The sequence below is a fragment of the Musca vetustissima genome, unplaced genomic scaffold, assembly GCF_032173495.1.
Source record: "Musca vetustissima isolate MV318-11 ecotype Yass unplaced genomic scaffold, APGP_CSIRO_Mvet_v1 utg18572, whole genome shotgun sequence".
Classification (NCBI taxonomy): Eukaryota; Metazoa; Arthropoda; class Insecta; order Diptera; family Muscidae; genus Musca; species Musca vetustissima.
The window spans coordinates 66,310-84,030 of NW_026882156.1; the positions used below are offsets into that span (position 1 = coordinate 66,310).

Consider the following 17,721-nt stretch of genomic DNA (forward strand, 5'->3'; position numbering starts at 1 on the left):
TAGGAGACCAACAAAAATCTTGGTAACTGACCAGAATGTTTTTTTCTGTAGATCAAATGGTCTTCCACTTTGGAGACGAAAAGGCTTTCCACATTGGAGACCAAAGGGTCTTCTCCAAAGAAGACCAGGAAGCCTTTTTGTTAGAAAATTAGTTTCCTATCTAAACGACCTTTTTGTCTTTTAAATATTTTTTATATTTTAATAAATATCATCTGTCACCAACCCCATTAAAGATTCTTGTTGCATCACACAAACAATAATTCCCCCGAAAAAGAAGAAAAACATCCGACACTAAACGACCTTAAAACAAAATGTATATTTCTTGGCATTATCATATTCATTTTCACAGTATTTTGCATACAAATTGCCCATTTTATAGATTACAACAATGTTTCGTTTTTGCTTTTACATATTTTTTTGGAAAATATTTGCACCATGTCCGTCCTGTTCCTTCTAAACAAAAATAGAGCCTTGGGATAACTAATAGGCAACACACAAGAGCAACAAGGTGTAATTCGATGAAGATTGCTGTCTAGATACGGTAACATGTTTACATCCATTACAGGAAAAAAGGATAATACATTTGGGAATTATCCTAGAGAGTGCAAACAGAAAAAAAAATAGGAAACATCTTTGCTTGTTGATTGTCTTTATACAAACAAAATAAAAAAAACAACTTTTCCGAAATAAAATTGAAGCAACAGGAGATAATAGTCTTCTGCAACCAAGCAGGACGAAGAACATCCATGTAAAACATGAATATCTTTCACACAACATGTCGGCAGATATTATGTGTTGTTGTTGTTTTATTCTTTATTTTATTTTTACAAATTTACACTTTAACATGACATTTGAGTTTGTTTTACGTTACGGCTGTGGCTGTATCGAAAAAAGGATGTAAGCTTGAGAAGCATTTTTTGTTCGGTCGGTATTTTATCTGTAAAGGATCTCAACATTTTGTTGACTGTGTTTACAACTATTAAACTTAGCTATTACAAAATTTTAAGTCATTGCATCAGAAATTGTAAAATGAATATTGAAGATAAGTCATGAATAAATATTGAAAATTTAATACTAGTTTTCAGTTATTTGATAAAAGGCAAAAGGTTGCAAAAAATAATTTGTAATTCTTAGTCTTAGAGGACCTCTTCTAACCATAGGCTAGAACTATCCATCGAATACCTCTTCTATCCATAAAATACCTCTTCTATCCATAAAATACCTCTTCTATCCATTGAAGACCTTCTTCTAGCCATAGAAGACCTCTTCTATACATAGAACACCTATTGTACCCATAGAAGACCTTTTGTATGCATAGAATACTTCTTCTAGCTATAGAATACAACTTCTAGCCATATAATACCTCTTATATCTATAGAAGACCTCTTCTATCAATAGAAGGCCCTTTCTATTTACAGAAAACCTCTTCTATCTATAGAATACCTTTTCTATCCATAGAAGACCTCTTCTAGCAATGGAAAAAAGACCTATTCTAGCAATGGAAGAACCCTTCTAGCCATAGAAGACCTCTTCTATCCACAGAAGACCTCTTCCATCCATCGAATACCTCTTTTAGCCATAAAAGGCTTCTTCCGACCTAGACGACGTCTCCTAGCCATAAAATACCTACCTCTTCTAGCCATATAAGACATCTTCTAGCCACAAAAGACCTCTTCTTGACACAGAAGACCTCTTCTATTCATAGAATATCTCTACTATACAAAGAAGATCTCCTCTGCACATAAATGTCCTCTTCTATCAATAAAAAACTTTTCTATCCATAGAAGACCTCTCCTATCCCTAGAAAATCTCTCCTATTCCTATAATGCCTCCTCTAACCATAGAAGACCTCTTTTAGACCAGAAGTTCTTATGCATAGAATGCCAGAAGGTCTCCATAAAATACCAGACGGTCATCTCCATTAAAGACCAGAAGGTCTTCTCCATAGAAGACCAGAAGGTCTTCTCCATAGAAGACCAGAAGGTCTTCTTCATAGAAGACCAGAAGGTCTTCTTCATAGAAGACCAGAAGGTCTTCTTCATAGAAGACCAGAAGGTCTTCTTCATAGAAGACCAGAAGGTCTTCTTCATAGAAGACCAGAAGGTCTTCTTCATAGAAGACCAGAAGGTCTTCTTCATAGAAGACCAGAAGGTCTTCTTCATAGAAGACCAGAAGGTCTTCTTCATAGAAGACCAGGAGGTTTTCTCCATAGCAGACCAGAAGGTCTTCTTCATAGAAGACCAGAAGGTCTTCTTCATAGAAGATCAGAAGGTCTTCTTCATAGAAGACCAGAAGGTCTTCTTCATAGAAGACCAGAAGGTCTTCTTCATAGAAGACCAAAAGGTCTTCTTCATAGAAGACCAAAAGGTCTTCTTCATAGAAGACCAGAAGGTCTTCTTCATAGAAGACCTGAAGGTCTTCTTCATAGAAGACCTGAAGGTCTTCTCCATAGAAGACCTGAAGGTCTTCTTCAGAGAAGATCAGAAGGTCTTCTTCAGAGAAGACCAGAAGGTCTTCTTCATAGAAGACCAGAAGGTCTACTTCATAGAAGACCAGAAGGTCTACTTCATAGAAGACCAGAAGGTCTACTTCATAGAAGACCAGAAGGTCTACTTCATAGAAGACCAGAAGGTCTACTTCATAGAAGACCTGAAGTTCTTCTCCATAGAAGACCTGAAGGTCTTCTCCATAGAAGACCTGAAGTTCTTCTCCATAGAAGACCTGAAGGTCTTCTCCATAGAAGACCAGAAGGTCTTCTTCATCGAAGACCAGAAGGTCTTCTTCGTAGAAGACCAGAAGGTCTTCTTCATAGAAGACCAGAAGATCTTCTCCCTAGAAGGCCAGATGGTCTTCTTCATAGAAGACCGGAAGGTCTTCTTCATAGAAGATAACTTCTTCATAGAAGACCAGAAGGTCTTCTTCATAGAAAACCGGAATGTCTTCTTCATGGAAGATCAGAATGGGGAAGAACCCATTCCAGACCAGATGGTCCTCTGCATAGAAGTTTAGAAGATATTTCCATACAAGATCTGTAGTTATTCTCCATAGAAGACCATTAGTTCTTAGTCGGATAAATTCAGAAAGTCTTCGCATAAAAACCAAAAAGATTTTTAGCAGGTCTTCTCCATAGAAAAATGCGAGGTGTTCTTCAAAAAGACCAGAAAATCGTCGTCGGAGAAGATTCGAAAATGTTTCATAGAAACCCAGAGGGTCTTCTCCATAGAAGGCCGTAAGATCTTCGCCAAAAAAACCACGAGTTTATTGTAAAAGAAGAACAGAAAATTTTCGCCGAAGAAAATCAGACCATTTCCATAAGGGACCTGAAGGTATTCTACATAAAGGATTGGACGGTCTATTGCAGAGATATTCAGCCATAGAATATCAATAGAAGACCTCTCTTAACCATAAATACCCTTTCTATCCAAATAATGGTTCTTACTGCACCTCTTTTTCTATAGAAGCCTCTTTTATCCCCAAGAGACTTCTTCTACCACTAAAATCTGATAGATATTCTATAGAAGACCTCTTCCATTAAAAATCCGTATAAATTTCCGAATATATGTTCCGGAAGAAGTTGGAGGAGGATCAGCCGAAAAAAGTCTAAACAAAAGTATGTAACAAGTATAGCAATGCCGAAAAGAGAATGTGTATACCATAAAGCCGCAAAAAACCGACAACAACAGTACCAACAAAAACGATACGGCAATGATGGAGTAGAGAGTATTACGGGTCATTTACAAAACATGCTCATGAACCCGTATCGTGTTATATTCGCATCGCAGGACTCCATTTGTACATTCACCTTTCACCATCCAATCATCCACCCACCCCATCCATCCTTTCACACAACAATTATTTCAAGCTTTGCAAAGGAAAAATCCGAACTGAACATTTAATCAGGAGTAGTAACAACAAAAAATGGGAGAGAAAAACAACAGATTAAGGGAGAGGAGCAGAGATTTGTTTTCTCCCCTTTTATTTTTTGTCTCTCAATAATTCCCGGTTTCGGCATGGTCATGGTTCTTTTTTCGAAGTATGTTGTTTGGTTTTGTAGTAAAATGTATCATTTACGCATTTCATACAACTCTCTATGACAGGACAAGAAAATAAAAAAAAAATCGTAAAACTGGAATAAGCAGGTCATGCGCAAAACTTTCAGGATACAACACAACAGCCAGCCATTACTCCCTCAAAAAATATGTTATTGTGTGGGGGAAAACAAGAGAGTTCGTTCCTGCACTTGGAGTAGGAATAAAATAGAAAGGGTCCCTTGTTCCGAAATTCTACATGCAGGGTGGAAGTTATGACATTTCTGCCATTGCAAACTTAAGCTCGCTTCAATGATGAAACTTGAAACACACACAACAACAACAACAAAATCGCCTAGAAGTCAACAAAACAACAAATCAAGTTGTGGCAAAAGAATGGAAGTTTTCGAAAAAAAAACTTGAGTTGGGGTGATGTTGATGGTGGTACACCTCAATGTACTTCTTCTGCTTTATACAAGTGTAACTACCGTATATACATAATATTATATCGATTCCACAATTTTCTCATAACGTAAACAGGGAAAAATCGGATGTTTTTTTTTTTTAAATGTATGTTCTCCTCAGTCTCCCTCTCGCTCCTCCTCCCGCTCCAATTTCACTTCGATGTGAATACCTAAATGTTTTCCATTTAGCATCAAGCCATGATGTTGAACCGAGGGGATATGGAAACAGAAAAAAAATCTCTACAGATAATGAATTTCATATCTTTTGGTATTTATGTATATTTTTTGTTGTTGTTTTTGTTTCCTTCTTCTTAAGGCAGATTTTTGCCTGTTTCTATTTTTTGTTTATAGGTGCCACACCCTCAGCTTCTTTAATAACATCCCTTAAAAGTACAAATTGTTGATCCCCCAGCATCAATTAGGAACAATTTTACAGAATATTGTGGGGGAAATATTAGGATACACGAAAATGAAGGATACAGATTTCAGTATTAAAGGTAATACAAAAGGGAGGTGTCAAATGGACTTTTGAAGGCCCTAGTAGGTTTTTATTAGGTAGTTAGGTAAATTTGGTTATATTATTGGATTGAAATTTGTATGTATAATTAGACGATATGAAGGAACATATAATGCTTCCTCCATCCATAGAATTCCTCTTTTAATGCTTGAAGGTATCTTCAATTCTCAGAAAACCTCTTCAGTCCACATTACAGCATTTCTATCGAACAAATACCTGTTATTTCTCGATTATCCATCTTTTTAAAAAATAATTTGTTTACTATTCTTTTTTAATGAATATTTTTTCAAGGATCAACACAAGGCGTGGATTTTTTAAAGAATATTTCCGAGGCCTCTTGCCAAGGCGTGGATTTTTTAAAGATTTTTTTCCAAGGCCTCTTGCCAAGGCGAGAATTTTTTTAAAGATTTTTTTCCAAGGCCTCTTGCCAAGGCGAGAATTTTTTTAAAGATTTTTTTCCAAGGCCTCTTTTTTCCAACAATATGAACAATATATAATATTTTTTAAAGTTCATACATTCATATTCCTCCCCTAGGGGAGTTCTTTCGAAATATATATTCATAATTTTTATTTGAGCTAGGTTCAAATAGCATATCCATCTTATTTTTTTTACAATAGGGCGGTAAATTTCAAATTTGCACACTGCCAACTAATTGGTTTGTGTCTTCGTTGAGACAATTTACAATTTTTAATCACGCATATAGAGTAACTTCGGGTAATGTGGACCAGGCGTCTAGTGTGGACCACCCCCTATATCTTAGAAAGTGCTTGAAATATGTCAATGCCGCCTTGATAAGTGTTTTCCTAATTAGTGACAACAAACATCAAACTTGATTTTTAATAAATAATTGCAAAGTAGAAAATTTAGTAGTAGAAAAAGTAGCTCTGATTATAAAAATGTTATTTGAAAATTTTTTAGCACAATAGTCGAGCGTTTTTGCAAAATAGTCGAACACTTGTTTTTTCTCAAATATAAATAAGTTATGTGGTTTTCTTGTTTTCTTTAACAAAAATATACGTTTAGCAGTAATTATAATCGGCGATTTTTAATTTTTATTCATTTTTGAAGCCGATAATTATTTTTAAATAAAAATATTCAATGTCGGGTAATGTGGACCACTATAAAAATTGTTCGAAACATGGGCGCATTTAATATTCTATTCTATCCTCTGAAAACTCGATATGCGAAATTACAGGTGCTTCGGTTGGATAATGAAGCAAGGATCTTCAAAATACCGCAAATGGGGCGGTACCCTTAAACGGGGACTATTTCAAAACATAAACCCATATATTTTTGCATTCATTGTTACCCAAGAGTGCAATAAATTGAAATTTATCACAACCAATCCACAACCTACCTTTAACTTACTGATCCTCATTACCCACATACACTGGTCCACATTACTAGAATACCGGGTAAATACCCATTTGCGGGTATTTATTTGGGTATTTACTATATTGAATCGGTAATACAACATCTTACACCCTATTTCCGGGTTTCTGTTATCAAATCGATTTAGAATGGATAGTTTTACGATACTTTAAAGACGTGGTAAATACTTGGGTAAATACCCGAGTTTTTACCCAACAATTGGGTATAAACTCATTAATTACCGAACCACTTGACATAGGCGGCCAAAATTTTGCACACTTGTTTTTAATGTCAAAGCATATATAGAAATCAAAAAATGGGGTCCCTGGGTCCAAGTTTTGATATAGCCCCCCTATAACCGTATCTCCCGATTTAAGGTATTTTTTGTCTATTAGACACATTTTCCAACCAAATTGGCTGTAACTTGGCACAGTATGTTATTTTTGGGTACCAAATGTCCATGCAAAAATTTATGTATGTAGGTCCACGTTTACTGGTAGCCCCCACACAAAGGTACCCCTATTTTGAGTATTTACCCAAAAATTGGGTATAAACTCATTAACTGCCGAACCACTTGACATAGCCGGTCAAAATTTGGCTCAGATGGTTTTTATGTTAATACAAATACTGGTATGAAAAATGGGGTCCCTGGGTCCAAGTTTTCATATAGCCCTCATATGACAGTATCTCCTGATTTAAGGTAATTTTTGTATATTAGACAGATTTTGCGATCAAATTGGTTATAATTTGGTATAATGAGATATATTTTTGCACAACACATGCGAAATGTCGTTTTTGACAGAATGGTATTATTTCCTGTATGAGGTCTTCAAAACACACGTCAATTGGTTCGGCTGTTAAAGAGTTTATAAATATATATAAATACCCAAAATCAGGAACGGTGTATAGGACAGAAAACGTGGATCAGCGTAGACAATTTTGCATGGATGGTTGGTACTCATAGAGAACTCTCTGTGCCAAATTCCAGCCAGGAAATTACCCAAAATCGGGAGATACGGTTATATGGGGGCTATATCAAAACTTGGACCCAGGACCCCATTTAGGATTTCTATATTTGCTTTGACATTATAAACATGTATGCAAAATTTTGGCCGCCTATGTCAAGTAGTTCCACAGTTAATGAGTTTATACCCAATTTTTGGGTAAATACTCAAAATAGGGGTACCTTTGTATGGGGGCTACCAGTAAACATGGACCTACATACATAAATTTTTGCATGAACATTTGGTACTCAAAAATAACACTCTATGCCAAATTACAGCCAATTTGGTTGGAAAATGTGTCTAATAGGCAAAAAATACCTTAAATGGGGAGATACGGTTATATGGGGGCTACATCAAAACTTGGACCCAGGGACCCCATTTTTGGATTCCTATGTTTTCTTTAACATTAAAAACATGTATGCAAAATTTTGGCCGCCTATGTCAAGTGGTTCGGCAGTTAAAGAGTTTATACCCAATTTTTGGGTAAATACTCGGGTATTTACCCAAGTATTTACCTACGTCTTTAAAGTATCGTAAAACTATACATTCTGAATCGATTTGATAACAGAAACCCGGAAATAGGGTGTAAGATGTGGTATTAACTATTCAATATAGTAAATACCCAAATAAATACCCACAAATGGGTATTTACCCAATTTACCGGGTATTTACCCACTGCCCATCTCTACACATTACCCGCCAAGTTATTTTTATTCGCAGTTTAGAGTTTTTTTAAATATATTGCAATAACATTTGGATAAACAATTATAAATATTATTTGACCTGGAATATATTTAGCCAACAAATCTACTATGTTGTGAAAACAATTTGTTTTTATTTTTTACCATTGTTACGCCCACAATATCAAAAAAAGAAAATGGTGGTCCACATTACACGAAGTTACTCTATTCCTTGGAAGACATCCAAAAAACCTCTTTAATCTCTCCTATCCATTGAAGACATATTCTAGACGTTGAAGGGCTCTTTCATCCATATCCATAAAATAACTCATACAACCATTAAAAAAAATGTTATCTAGAATAGACCTATTGCATCTACAAAATACATCTTCAATATTGATTCCAAAGAAGACCTATGATGACAAATGTCCGAACCTTGAAACGGCTGAATTTGATTTGAATCGATATAAATACAGCAACTCAAGTAAGGGCCTTTGTGAGGCACATTGCCCAATATGTCTGATGAAACCTTCCAAGATCGTCAATAAATTGGAAACCTTTTACATATTTTCTTTAGATGTAAGACTTTCTACAGCACTTCAAGGATGGAAAATGCAGTACAAAAGTACTTTGTTCAGGATAATTTTACTCCAAAAAATACCGTAGTACCCCCGCGAACATTTCAGTATCATCCCAATAATTTATTAACCCACGATGATTATGCAAATATGCATAGAATAACTTCCTCAGTCGATGTCGGTGTCGGTCCGTCCGTTTGTCTGTCTGTCCACGTTAAATTGTAAACCAAGTACAGATCGCATTTATGATCCGAATTGAATGGAATATAACACAGGTCACTTATTTTGCCTATGAACGAACCCCATTAAAATTGAAGAGAATCGGTTCAAATTTAGACTTATTTCCCGATTTTATGTAAATCGTGCACAAAAGGCCTAACTTTTATCCAGTTGGGACGAATGTTTATATAGTATGCAAAAATCAGGCTAGAACGACGTGTTGAAATCGGTTAAAATTTAGATATATAGCTACCATCTGATTTTCGGTAAACGGTGCATTAAACTCCGATTAACAAGAAATTGTACACATCATACCGAAGTGAGTATGGACTATAGTCAAGTAAAGTTTTGATATATATATACATCCGATTTCATGCACACTGTGCACCAAATAATCACCGTGTCTCCGATTAAGAATAAACTTTGCACAGTGTTCTATGCTGCAGCATGCCGAATGAGGCATGTTTGCTTTAAATCGGTACAAATTCATATAATTTAGTCCGAGTCATATAAAAATGGTACCCGACAACACCTGAATGACAGATTTTATACTGAATTCCGTACAATTTCATATAAGTGGCCCTTTAAAAAAGCTACTTCTGTTCAATTAAAAACTTATGAACATATCTTGTACATACCCAACGTGGTGAAGGAAGGAAGGGCCAAATTTGCACCGTTTTGTTGTATGATTTGTTGCCATTTTAAAGGTATCTTCATAATGCCTTTCTAGAAGTCCTGCTCTCAATCTGCAAAAAAAATCTTATCAATAAAGTAATTTTACAATTCAAGAAAAATATGATAATCGATTGGTGCCAAGTCCGGACTGTATGGTACATGCATTAAAACTTCCCAACCAAGCTCAATTGCTATCTTCAAATGGTCCAGTTGTTGACAATAGAGATCAGAATTTAGAAATAGAATTTGGACACCATTTGGGATGCTTCACCGCTCTTTGACCTCGATTGTTTTCGAACAGGGTTATCGTATCTGACCCATTTCTCACCTCCAGTCACCTTCCGTTTAAAAAATGGGTCTATCCCATTCCGTTTGGTCAGGCTTCGCAGATGGAAATTCGATCCATCCTATTTTTTCTGTTAATTGGTGTAGCACCCATACGTCGAACATCTTTTTGAATTCAGTTTTGTGTAAAAGGTCTAAAACAGTTTTATGGTCGATTTTTAGCTCTTGGGCGATGCTACGACTGCTAACATACTGGTCAACTTCGATCATTTCTCTGATTTTATCGACATTTTCATAATGGATGTCTTTTCCGCCACCTTAAAATATATACAGGAGGAGTTGTTGACCTATACATTGAGACCAATTATAGTAATGTATCTATTCGGAACTGGGAGTTATACCTAAATACATACAGGCGTCTACGTATTCTGATATTATTTAGTTACAAATTACCACATTAGAGGGCGGTTGGGGTTAAGGTAAGGTTAAGGTAAATATCAGATGATATATAGGGAATGAAATGGATCGAAAATAGATTTTTTCATGTTTTCTAGGCCGTTGAGAGGAGATAATTTTAAATCGAAAATCGCAAATTTTACACGGGGAAGGGGATCTGGTCTATTAAAAATAGCGGTCAATATTTTGGGTGTTAAATGAGTCAAGACTTTTGTGTGTAAAATAATAATAACATTTGAATTTTATGATTTAAATGTTCTCTAGCCGGAAATGTTCTAATCAGTCAAGTACAAAAATTGTCCAGGCTCGGAATATAGATCCGCAGAAAGTTAGACTTCAGACGTAGTTGCGGAGGGTATCATATGATCGGCTCCGTCGCAATATACTGCTTCGCTTACTGGTTTTACTTGCTGTTATATCATTCAGTTTTTATATTCATATATTTGTTTAAATTTTAATATTTCAATTTTTATATTTAATATTGTAATATTTTTTGAAAATCTTACATAATTTTTTCCGTTTTTCCCCTTCTCTTTTTTGGTGACAATTTACCCGCAATTGGATTATTTTTTATTATCCTTTATTTAACTAGATTACATTAAGATAAATTGTATGTTTTTAGCGAAAAAAAAAAATAAATTGACGGATGGTTCGCCGGATATTTGACTAACAAATTAATTAACATTTTTTTATTTGATTAGGATTAGAATATTCCGCCAGAGCACTTTATGGTTAATTTAATAACAAGGCGCTTCATCTATTTCAAATAAAATTCAATTTCATGGCATGACATTAATTTTTTGTGTCTCCTTCATTTCATTACAGATTGAAAAGCTAATCAAGAGAGAAACGGAGAAAAAAAATAATCGGCAGTCGAGGAAACAAATTAATGCCCGAAAGAACAATTGCGAATGAATGAAAGAAAAGATAGATATCAAAGGATATCCAGAAAAAAAGACCTCGAATGTCAACATTAATCTTTATTCCAAGCATTCAGTAATAAATTATGAAACAATCAAAGACCAGCCAGCAACGAAAAAAATGCATAGCTAAGCAAATCGGATAAGAATTTTTTTTACGGATTGGTGGGGGTTAATAAAATACAGAACAGGAACATCAAGAAACACCACATAAATAGCAACACGTATTGTGGTCCTTTTGTTTGCTTGAAAAAATTACACACAAGCACGCACGTCGGGACAGCCAACAATTTCAATACCTACACACACTCATACTCATACATACAACCTACCTCAAAAAATTCAAGCCCTAGCAACCAGTCTCGAAAATCAGAAGAAACGAAGAAACAAAAAAAAACCTTTAAAGGAAATCAAATCTCCAGCTATAGGAACAATCATACACTCATATATAACCCTAAACCTAAAGTTGTCCTCGCAGCAACAACAACACACATCATTCAATCAAACCAGCAACACTACCACCAACACATGACCTGACCAGCCAAGGAACCAGCAACCAAAAGCAGCAGCAGCAATACGAAATAGTCAAACAGTCCAGTCCTGTCCAGCCAAACATCTGTATAGCAATTTTTTTTTTGGTTCAGATTGTTGTTGGTTTTGTTGTTGTTGTTTTATTAATGTACGACGTTATGACTTGAAGGCCAGACACATTATTCAACTATCATCACCAACAAGCCGCAACATCAGAGAGCAGCAGTGAACCAAACTAACCGACCAACCAACCAGCCAGCCAACCAACCAAGCCGGTCATTTACCAGGAAAACAACGACAGCAGCAACAACAAAAAATCAACCAGAAAAGCCAAAAACTTAACATATCTCCTCTACAATCATTTCATTTCCATATAACTTCGAGCAGCAACAACAACAAGAACACACAAAAATTGAACTTTCCTTTTGGAGCACCACCACACACAGCAACACCACGGGGCTACCGGCTCAAACAACACTTCCTTCTCTCTTTCGCTCGCTAGCTCGCCCCATCCATCTATTCATTGCCCAAAAAACTTGTTATCATCGACGTCATTGGATATTTGCCAAAAAGGAGACAACCAAACCACCACCACCATCATTTTCCATAAAAGGAAACCAAAAAACAACGACACACCAAAAAGCATTAAAACAAGTTTCACTGGTAAAAAGCAACAACAACAACGAAAATATATCCCAGCATCATCTTTGTCCAAACTTTGGTCATTAACAAACCATTGCAGCAGAGTTGTCCTGTTGGTACTTTTTTTTGTTTTTTGTTTGCGGTCACGACCGGCAACGACTTTTAACACTTTACACGAACGTGTTACGAACGACCCCTTCCCTAGTATTAGTTAAATCGCAACACACAAAATATGTCTACCTCAATATTAGCCGCCTTATCATCATCTAATGGCAACAATGGTGGAAATACCACCACCACAAACAATGCCGATAATCCTCATTCGTCCTCATCGGCGGCGGCATCGCTTGGCAGTAGTAATCGTGAATTTGTTGAAGGTTGGACATTGGCCCAGACATTGGGTGAAGGTGCCTATGGAGAGTAAGTAAAAAAAATCGTAAATATTATTTGATAAGAATGTGAATTATATAGAAGAGCTTTCATAGATCTTCTATAAGTAGGAGATTCAATGGATGGAAGATATCTCCCAATTGTCTATATATAGTACAGTTGATATCGGATATAAGAACATCTCATATAAGAAAGATTATCAAAAGCACCGAGCCTTTTTAAAGAAATCCATTATTTTATATGAAATATAGGACTTTTTTAACATGCTTCGGAATGTCCGATGTGGGTCAAATATGCACCATTTTGTTGTATTATTTGTTGCCATTTTAAAGGTAACTTCATAATCCCTCTCTTATAGAAGTCCTGCTCTCTACGATATTTGCAAAAAAAAAAACTCTAGTAGTTGTTTTTCACAGTCCTCCCTAGATACCATTTTTTATCATAAAATTGCAATGCAAGAAAAAGATGACAATCGCTTGCTGCCACGTTCTGACTGTATGGCGTATGCATTAAAAGTTCTCAACCAAGCCCCCGTGTCACTGTAGATGTGTGAGTGGCCTAGCGTTGTCCTGGTGGAACACGACACCTCGATGAATGGCCAATTATGGTCGTTTCTGGTCAATTGCTATCTTCAAACGGTTCAGTTGTTGTCTATAGAGATCAGAATTTAGCGTTTGGTCATATGAAAGCAATTCATAATAAGTAATCCTCTTTCAGTCCCACTAAATGCATAGCAGAACCTTCCTGACCGTTAGCCCTGGTTTGGCCACCGTTTGAGGTGCTTCACCCGCTCTTTGACCTCGATCGTTTTCGCACAGGGTTATCGAATGTGATCCATTTCTCATCTCCAGTCATCATCCGTTTAAGAAATGGGTCTATCTCATTCCGTTTGGCCAAGAATTCTTAGATGGAAATTTGATCCATTATATTTTTACTGTTAATTGGTGTGGAACCCAAACAACGAACTTCTTTTTGAATCCAGCTTTGTGTAAATGGTTTAAAACTGTTTTATGGTCGACTTTCGGTCAACATCGATCATTTCCCCAATTTTTTCGACATTTTCGATGTTCGGCCTAATGGATTTCTTTTTCCCCAACCTAATATATAGATAGACGTATTAAAGAAAGCTTTTAAAGGTCTAGGTCAAAGGTCAATTTAGGGTGCAACAGAAATCTAACTATATATTAAATTTAGTAATATTTATTGGCCTTTGTATTCTTGTAATACTTAGGTTCACCTAAGCCCAAATTTAGTACCAGTTAGTCTACATCAATATAAATGTCCATAACTATATACCTTAACAATCATAATTACGAATTTCCAAAACCTCCCATATACCCCAATCTTAATTCCGATTATTAGGATTCCAGCTCTATCAGTTCATCTAAATCCAAATTGTATCAAATTTAGTACCATTTAGTACATAAAAGTACAAATTTAGTAGATATTTCCAAAACTTCCTGCATACCCCAATCCAACACCCCAACAGTGATACTTACTCCAAATTTTAGGATTCTATTCTATTCTTCGGCTCACTTTACTTTCAAATAGTACCAATTTTAGTACACGTATTTCAAATTTTCAAAACTACACACATACCATTGGATACTACACACTCCAAAAGTAATCTTAATTACAAATGTTGGTTCACCTAAATCCAAATTGTATCAAATTTATTACATTTAGTACCCATAAGTAGAAATTTCCAAAACTGTACCCATACCCCAATCCTACCCTTGAACAGTAATTTTAATTCCAAATTTCAGGATTCCAGCTCGATCGGATTACATAAATCAAAATTGTATCAAATTTAGTACCATTTAGTGCACATAAGTATACATTTCCATTACCACCACATAATACAATCCGATATAAATCTTATTTCCCAATTTCAGGATTCCAGACCTAACGGTTTACCTTAAATCCAAATTGTACCAAATTTAGTACAATTTAGTACACATAAGTACGAATTTCCAAAATGATTTACATACCTCAATTCCACACTCCAACAGTAATATTAATTTCAAATATTTAATATTTCAGCTCTATCGGTTCACTCTAAATCCAAATTGTATCAAATTTAGTACTTTTTGTACACATATGTACAAATTTCCAAAACTACCTACACTCCCAATCCTACACCCTAACAAGAATCCTAACTCTAAATTTCAAGATTCTATTTCTATGGGTTCTCTCAATATACAAATTATACCAAATTTAGTAACAATTATTATTCAATTCTTCACTCCAACAAATTTTTACTATTCCAGCCCTAAATCTAAACTGTATCGAATTTGGTACCCATAAGTATAAATTTCCAAAACTACATCCATATCCCCAATCCCGCACTCCACCAACAATTTTATTTCCAAATTTTATTCTTCCAATACAATATAGAGGATATGATAGAGATCTATACCTAAATCGTAATTGTACCAAATTTAGTACCATTTAGTAAACATTTGTAGGAATTTCGATAACTTCCCCAACAGTGATCCTAACTCCGAATTTCAGCATTCCAGATCTATTTGGTTTACCTAAAATTCAAATTGTAACAAAATTAGTACACATTTCCAAAACTACCAAAAGACCTCAATTACACAATGCAGTTTCTAAATTTCACTGTTCCAACTCTATCGGTTCATCCAATTCCAAACTGTATCAAATATAGTACAATTTAGTACTTTTCGTACTTATAAGTACAAATATCCAAAACTACCTACATATCCCAATCCTATACTCCGACGGTAATATTAATTTCAAATTTCAGGGTTTAAGCTCCATCCGTTTCTCCAAATTCAAATTGTACGAAACTACTTTTCGTATACATAAAAAAACACATCCAAAACCACTTCCTAATTTTCAACCAAATTTTTTTAGCTCTACGAAATTGTAACAAATTTAGTGCATTTTAGTACTTTTCGAATACAGTTCAAATTTCAAAAACCCTTTGGTACATCTATCCCACACTTCATCAATGGCCCTCAATTCAAATTTCAGAGTTCTAGCTGCACCGGTTCGCCAAATACAAATGGTACCACATTTGGTACTTTTCGTGCCGTTCTAGTACGAATTTCGAAAAAATCAGCCTTATCTGACGCCTTTAGACTAAGAGTGACCCTCACCTAAAATTTCAAAATTCTAACTTGACGAAATTCGTACCAAAAGGTACTAAAAACTGTTTTACGCCAGAACAGTTCGAAGTAGAATTCTGAAATTGGGCTTTTATTTTTCAGAAAGAGTGTTCCTTATCTCCCGAATGTAAGGATGTAGCGAAGTCAAATTTTGTCCATATCCTATTTAGGATAATTGTATTAAATCTGCGTACGGAAAATTGTTCTATGATTACGGAAACAATTCGGGGCTCAAAGGGTTAAATTCCTGACCTAAACTCCTTTGAGCATCTCTGAAGAATCATAAACAATAGTACAGACCACAACCTTGGACCAATCTTCACGAAATTTTGCACGAAGGTTCTGATCGAGCCAATGAAACCCGCTATTGCTTTTTGGTAATGACCGTTTAATATTTAGGGGCAATGGACCAAAATGTTTACCCCAGAAGGACATATATCAGATAAGCTGACAGTATATCCAAGAGGAGTGGTTGGCCTTTAAATTGATACCAATTATATTGTTGTATGTACTCGGATTTGGGATAGGTAAATCTTTAAGCGGGTGCACATATTCGGTTATATTTTAGTATTACTTTTACCACAGTATAGGACGGATATGTCCGCAATTTTAAATGATGTTCCTGTTATGGTCAAGGACGCGTCTATAATATTCGTCGACGATTGGATGAATGGACCAACATATTAATTTTTGGCTGGTTGTTAATTCGCCCTATAGATTACAATTATTAGACGAACATCCCAAATTTTACACGGAGAAGGGGTTCTGGCGAACTAATTAGATTGACTGCTTTCATAATGATTGGTCAAAATTCAGTTTGTCAAATCTACCAAGACTACTTTTGTGAAGAATGATAAAATGTGTATTTTAGGGCATAACAGGGTAAGAAATATTGCCCAGGCTCGATATATAGATCCACAGAAAGTTACATTTCCGTGGTTGTTGGGAGTCATATGGTCGACCTCGTCCGACTATACTGCTCCGCTTACAGGTTTTATTTTCGATATATATAAAGCCCGATCATAAATATCCGCAAGAAGAAAAAAACGAGACTGAATTCTCCGATCTTTAATAGTTTTATGTTAGATTTTCGGCCGCAAATTTTTAAATATGCAGTGATGGTAACTTTTAGTCCGAAGCTGTCAGAAAAGGCTGAGGTTTTGGAGACACGAAAAGTACTAAATATTATGACATTTGTATTTGCAGAACCGGTAGAGATATAACTCTTAAATTTAGAATGAGAGTCCCGTAAAGGATCAGCATTTTGGAATCTAATAGATTTTAGCGATGAATTTTAGTTCAATTTAATTTTAGGAATGATGGTACAAATATTGCCCTGCGCCCTCCACTGCAGGAATTAAAACTGTTAAGCATGGGGGCTTATCAGTAATAGTATGGTGAGGTTTTACGACATCCGGCGTTTTAACAATTGTCCAAATATATGGAAAATGGCAATCAGAAAATTCGTACTAAACGTATTTTCAGATGATTTACGGATACCATGGCTGTATATTTACCGATAATCCTAAATATTGTGCCATTTGTATTTGTAGAACCGGTATAGATATAACTCTTAAATTCAGAATGAAGGTCACTGAGGAGTGTAGGATAGTTCTACAAAAGGTTTTTTTTTTGAAATTCGCGCTATAAGTATTCGAAAAGTACTAAAATGTACTTAATTTCAAATTCGAAATTTCTAGGATTGGGCTATGTAGGTATTTTTGTACTTATGGGTACTAACTGGAACTAAATTTGGTACAATTTGAGATGAATTTTGGGTGAACCGATGGAGCTGGAATTCTAAAATTTGCAGTTGGTATCACTTT

General features: G+C 35.5%; 1 protein-coding gene across 1 annotated transcript in view; it reads left to right on the top strand.

The window, feature by feature from the left end:
* The window catches only part of LOC133328382 (uncharacterized), a 52,116-nt gene extending 40,923 nt beyond the window's left edge, over positions 1 to 11,193 (top strand). The window contains exon 2 of the mRNA XM_061536951.1: positions 11,104 to 11,193. Coding sequence (XP_061392935.1) covers positions 11,104 to 11,193 — 90 coding nt within the window. The remainder of the gene's footprint in view (positions 1 to 11,103) is intronic.
* The last annotated feature ends 6,528 nt before the right edge of the window (positions 11,194 to 17,721 follow it).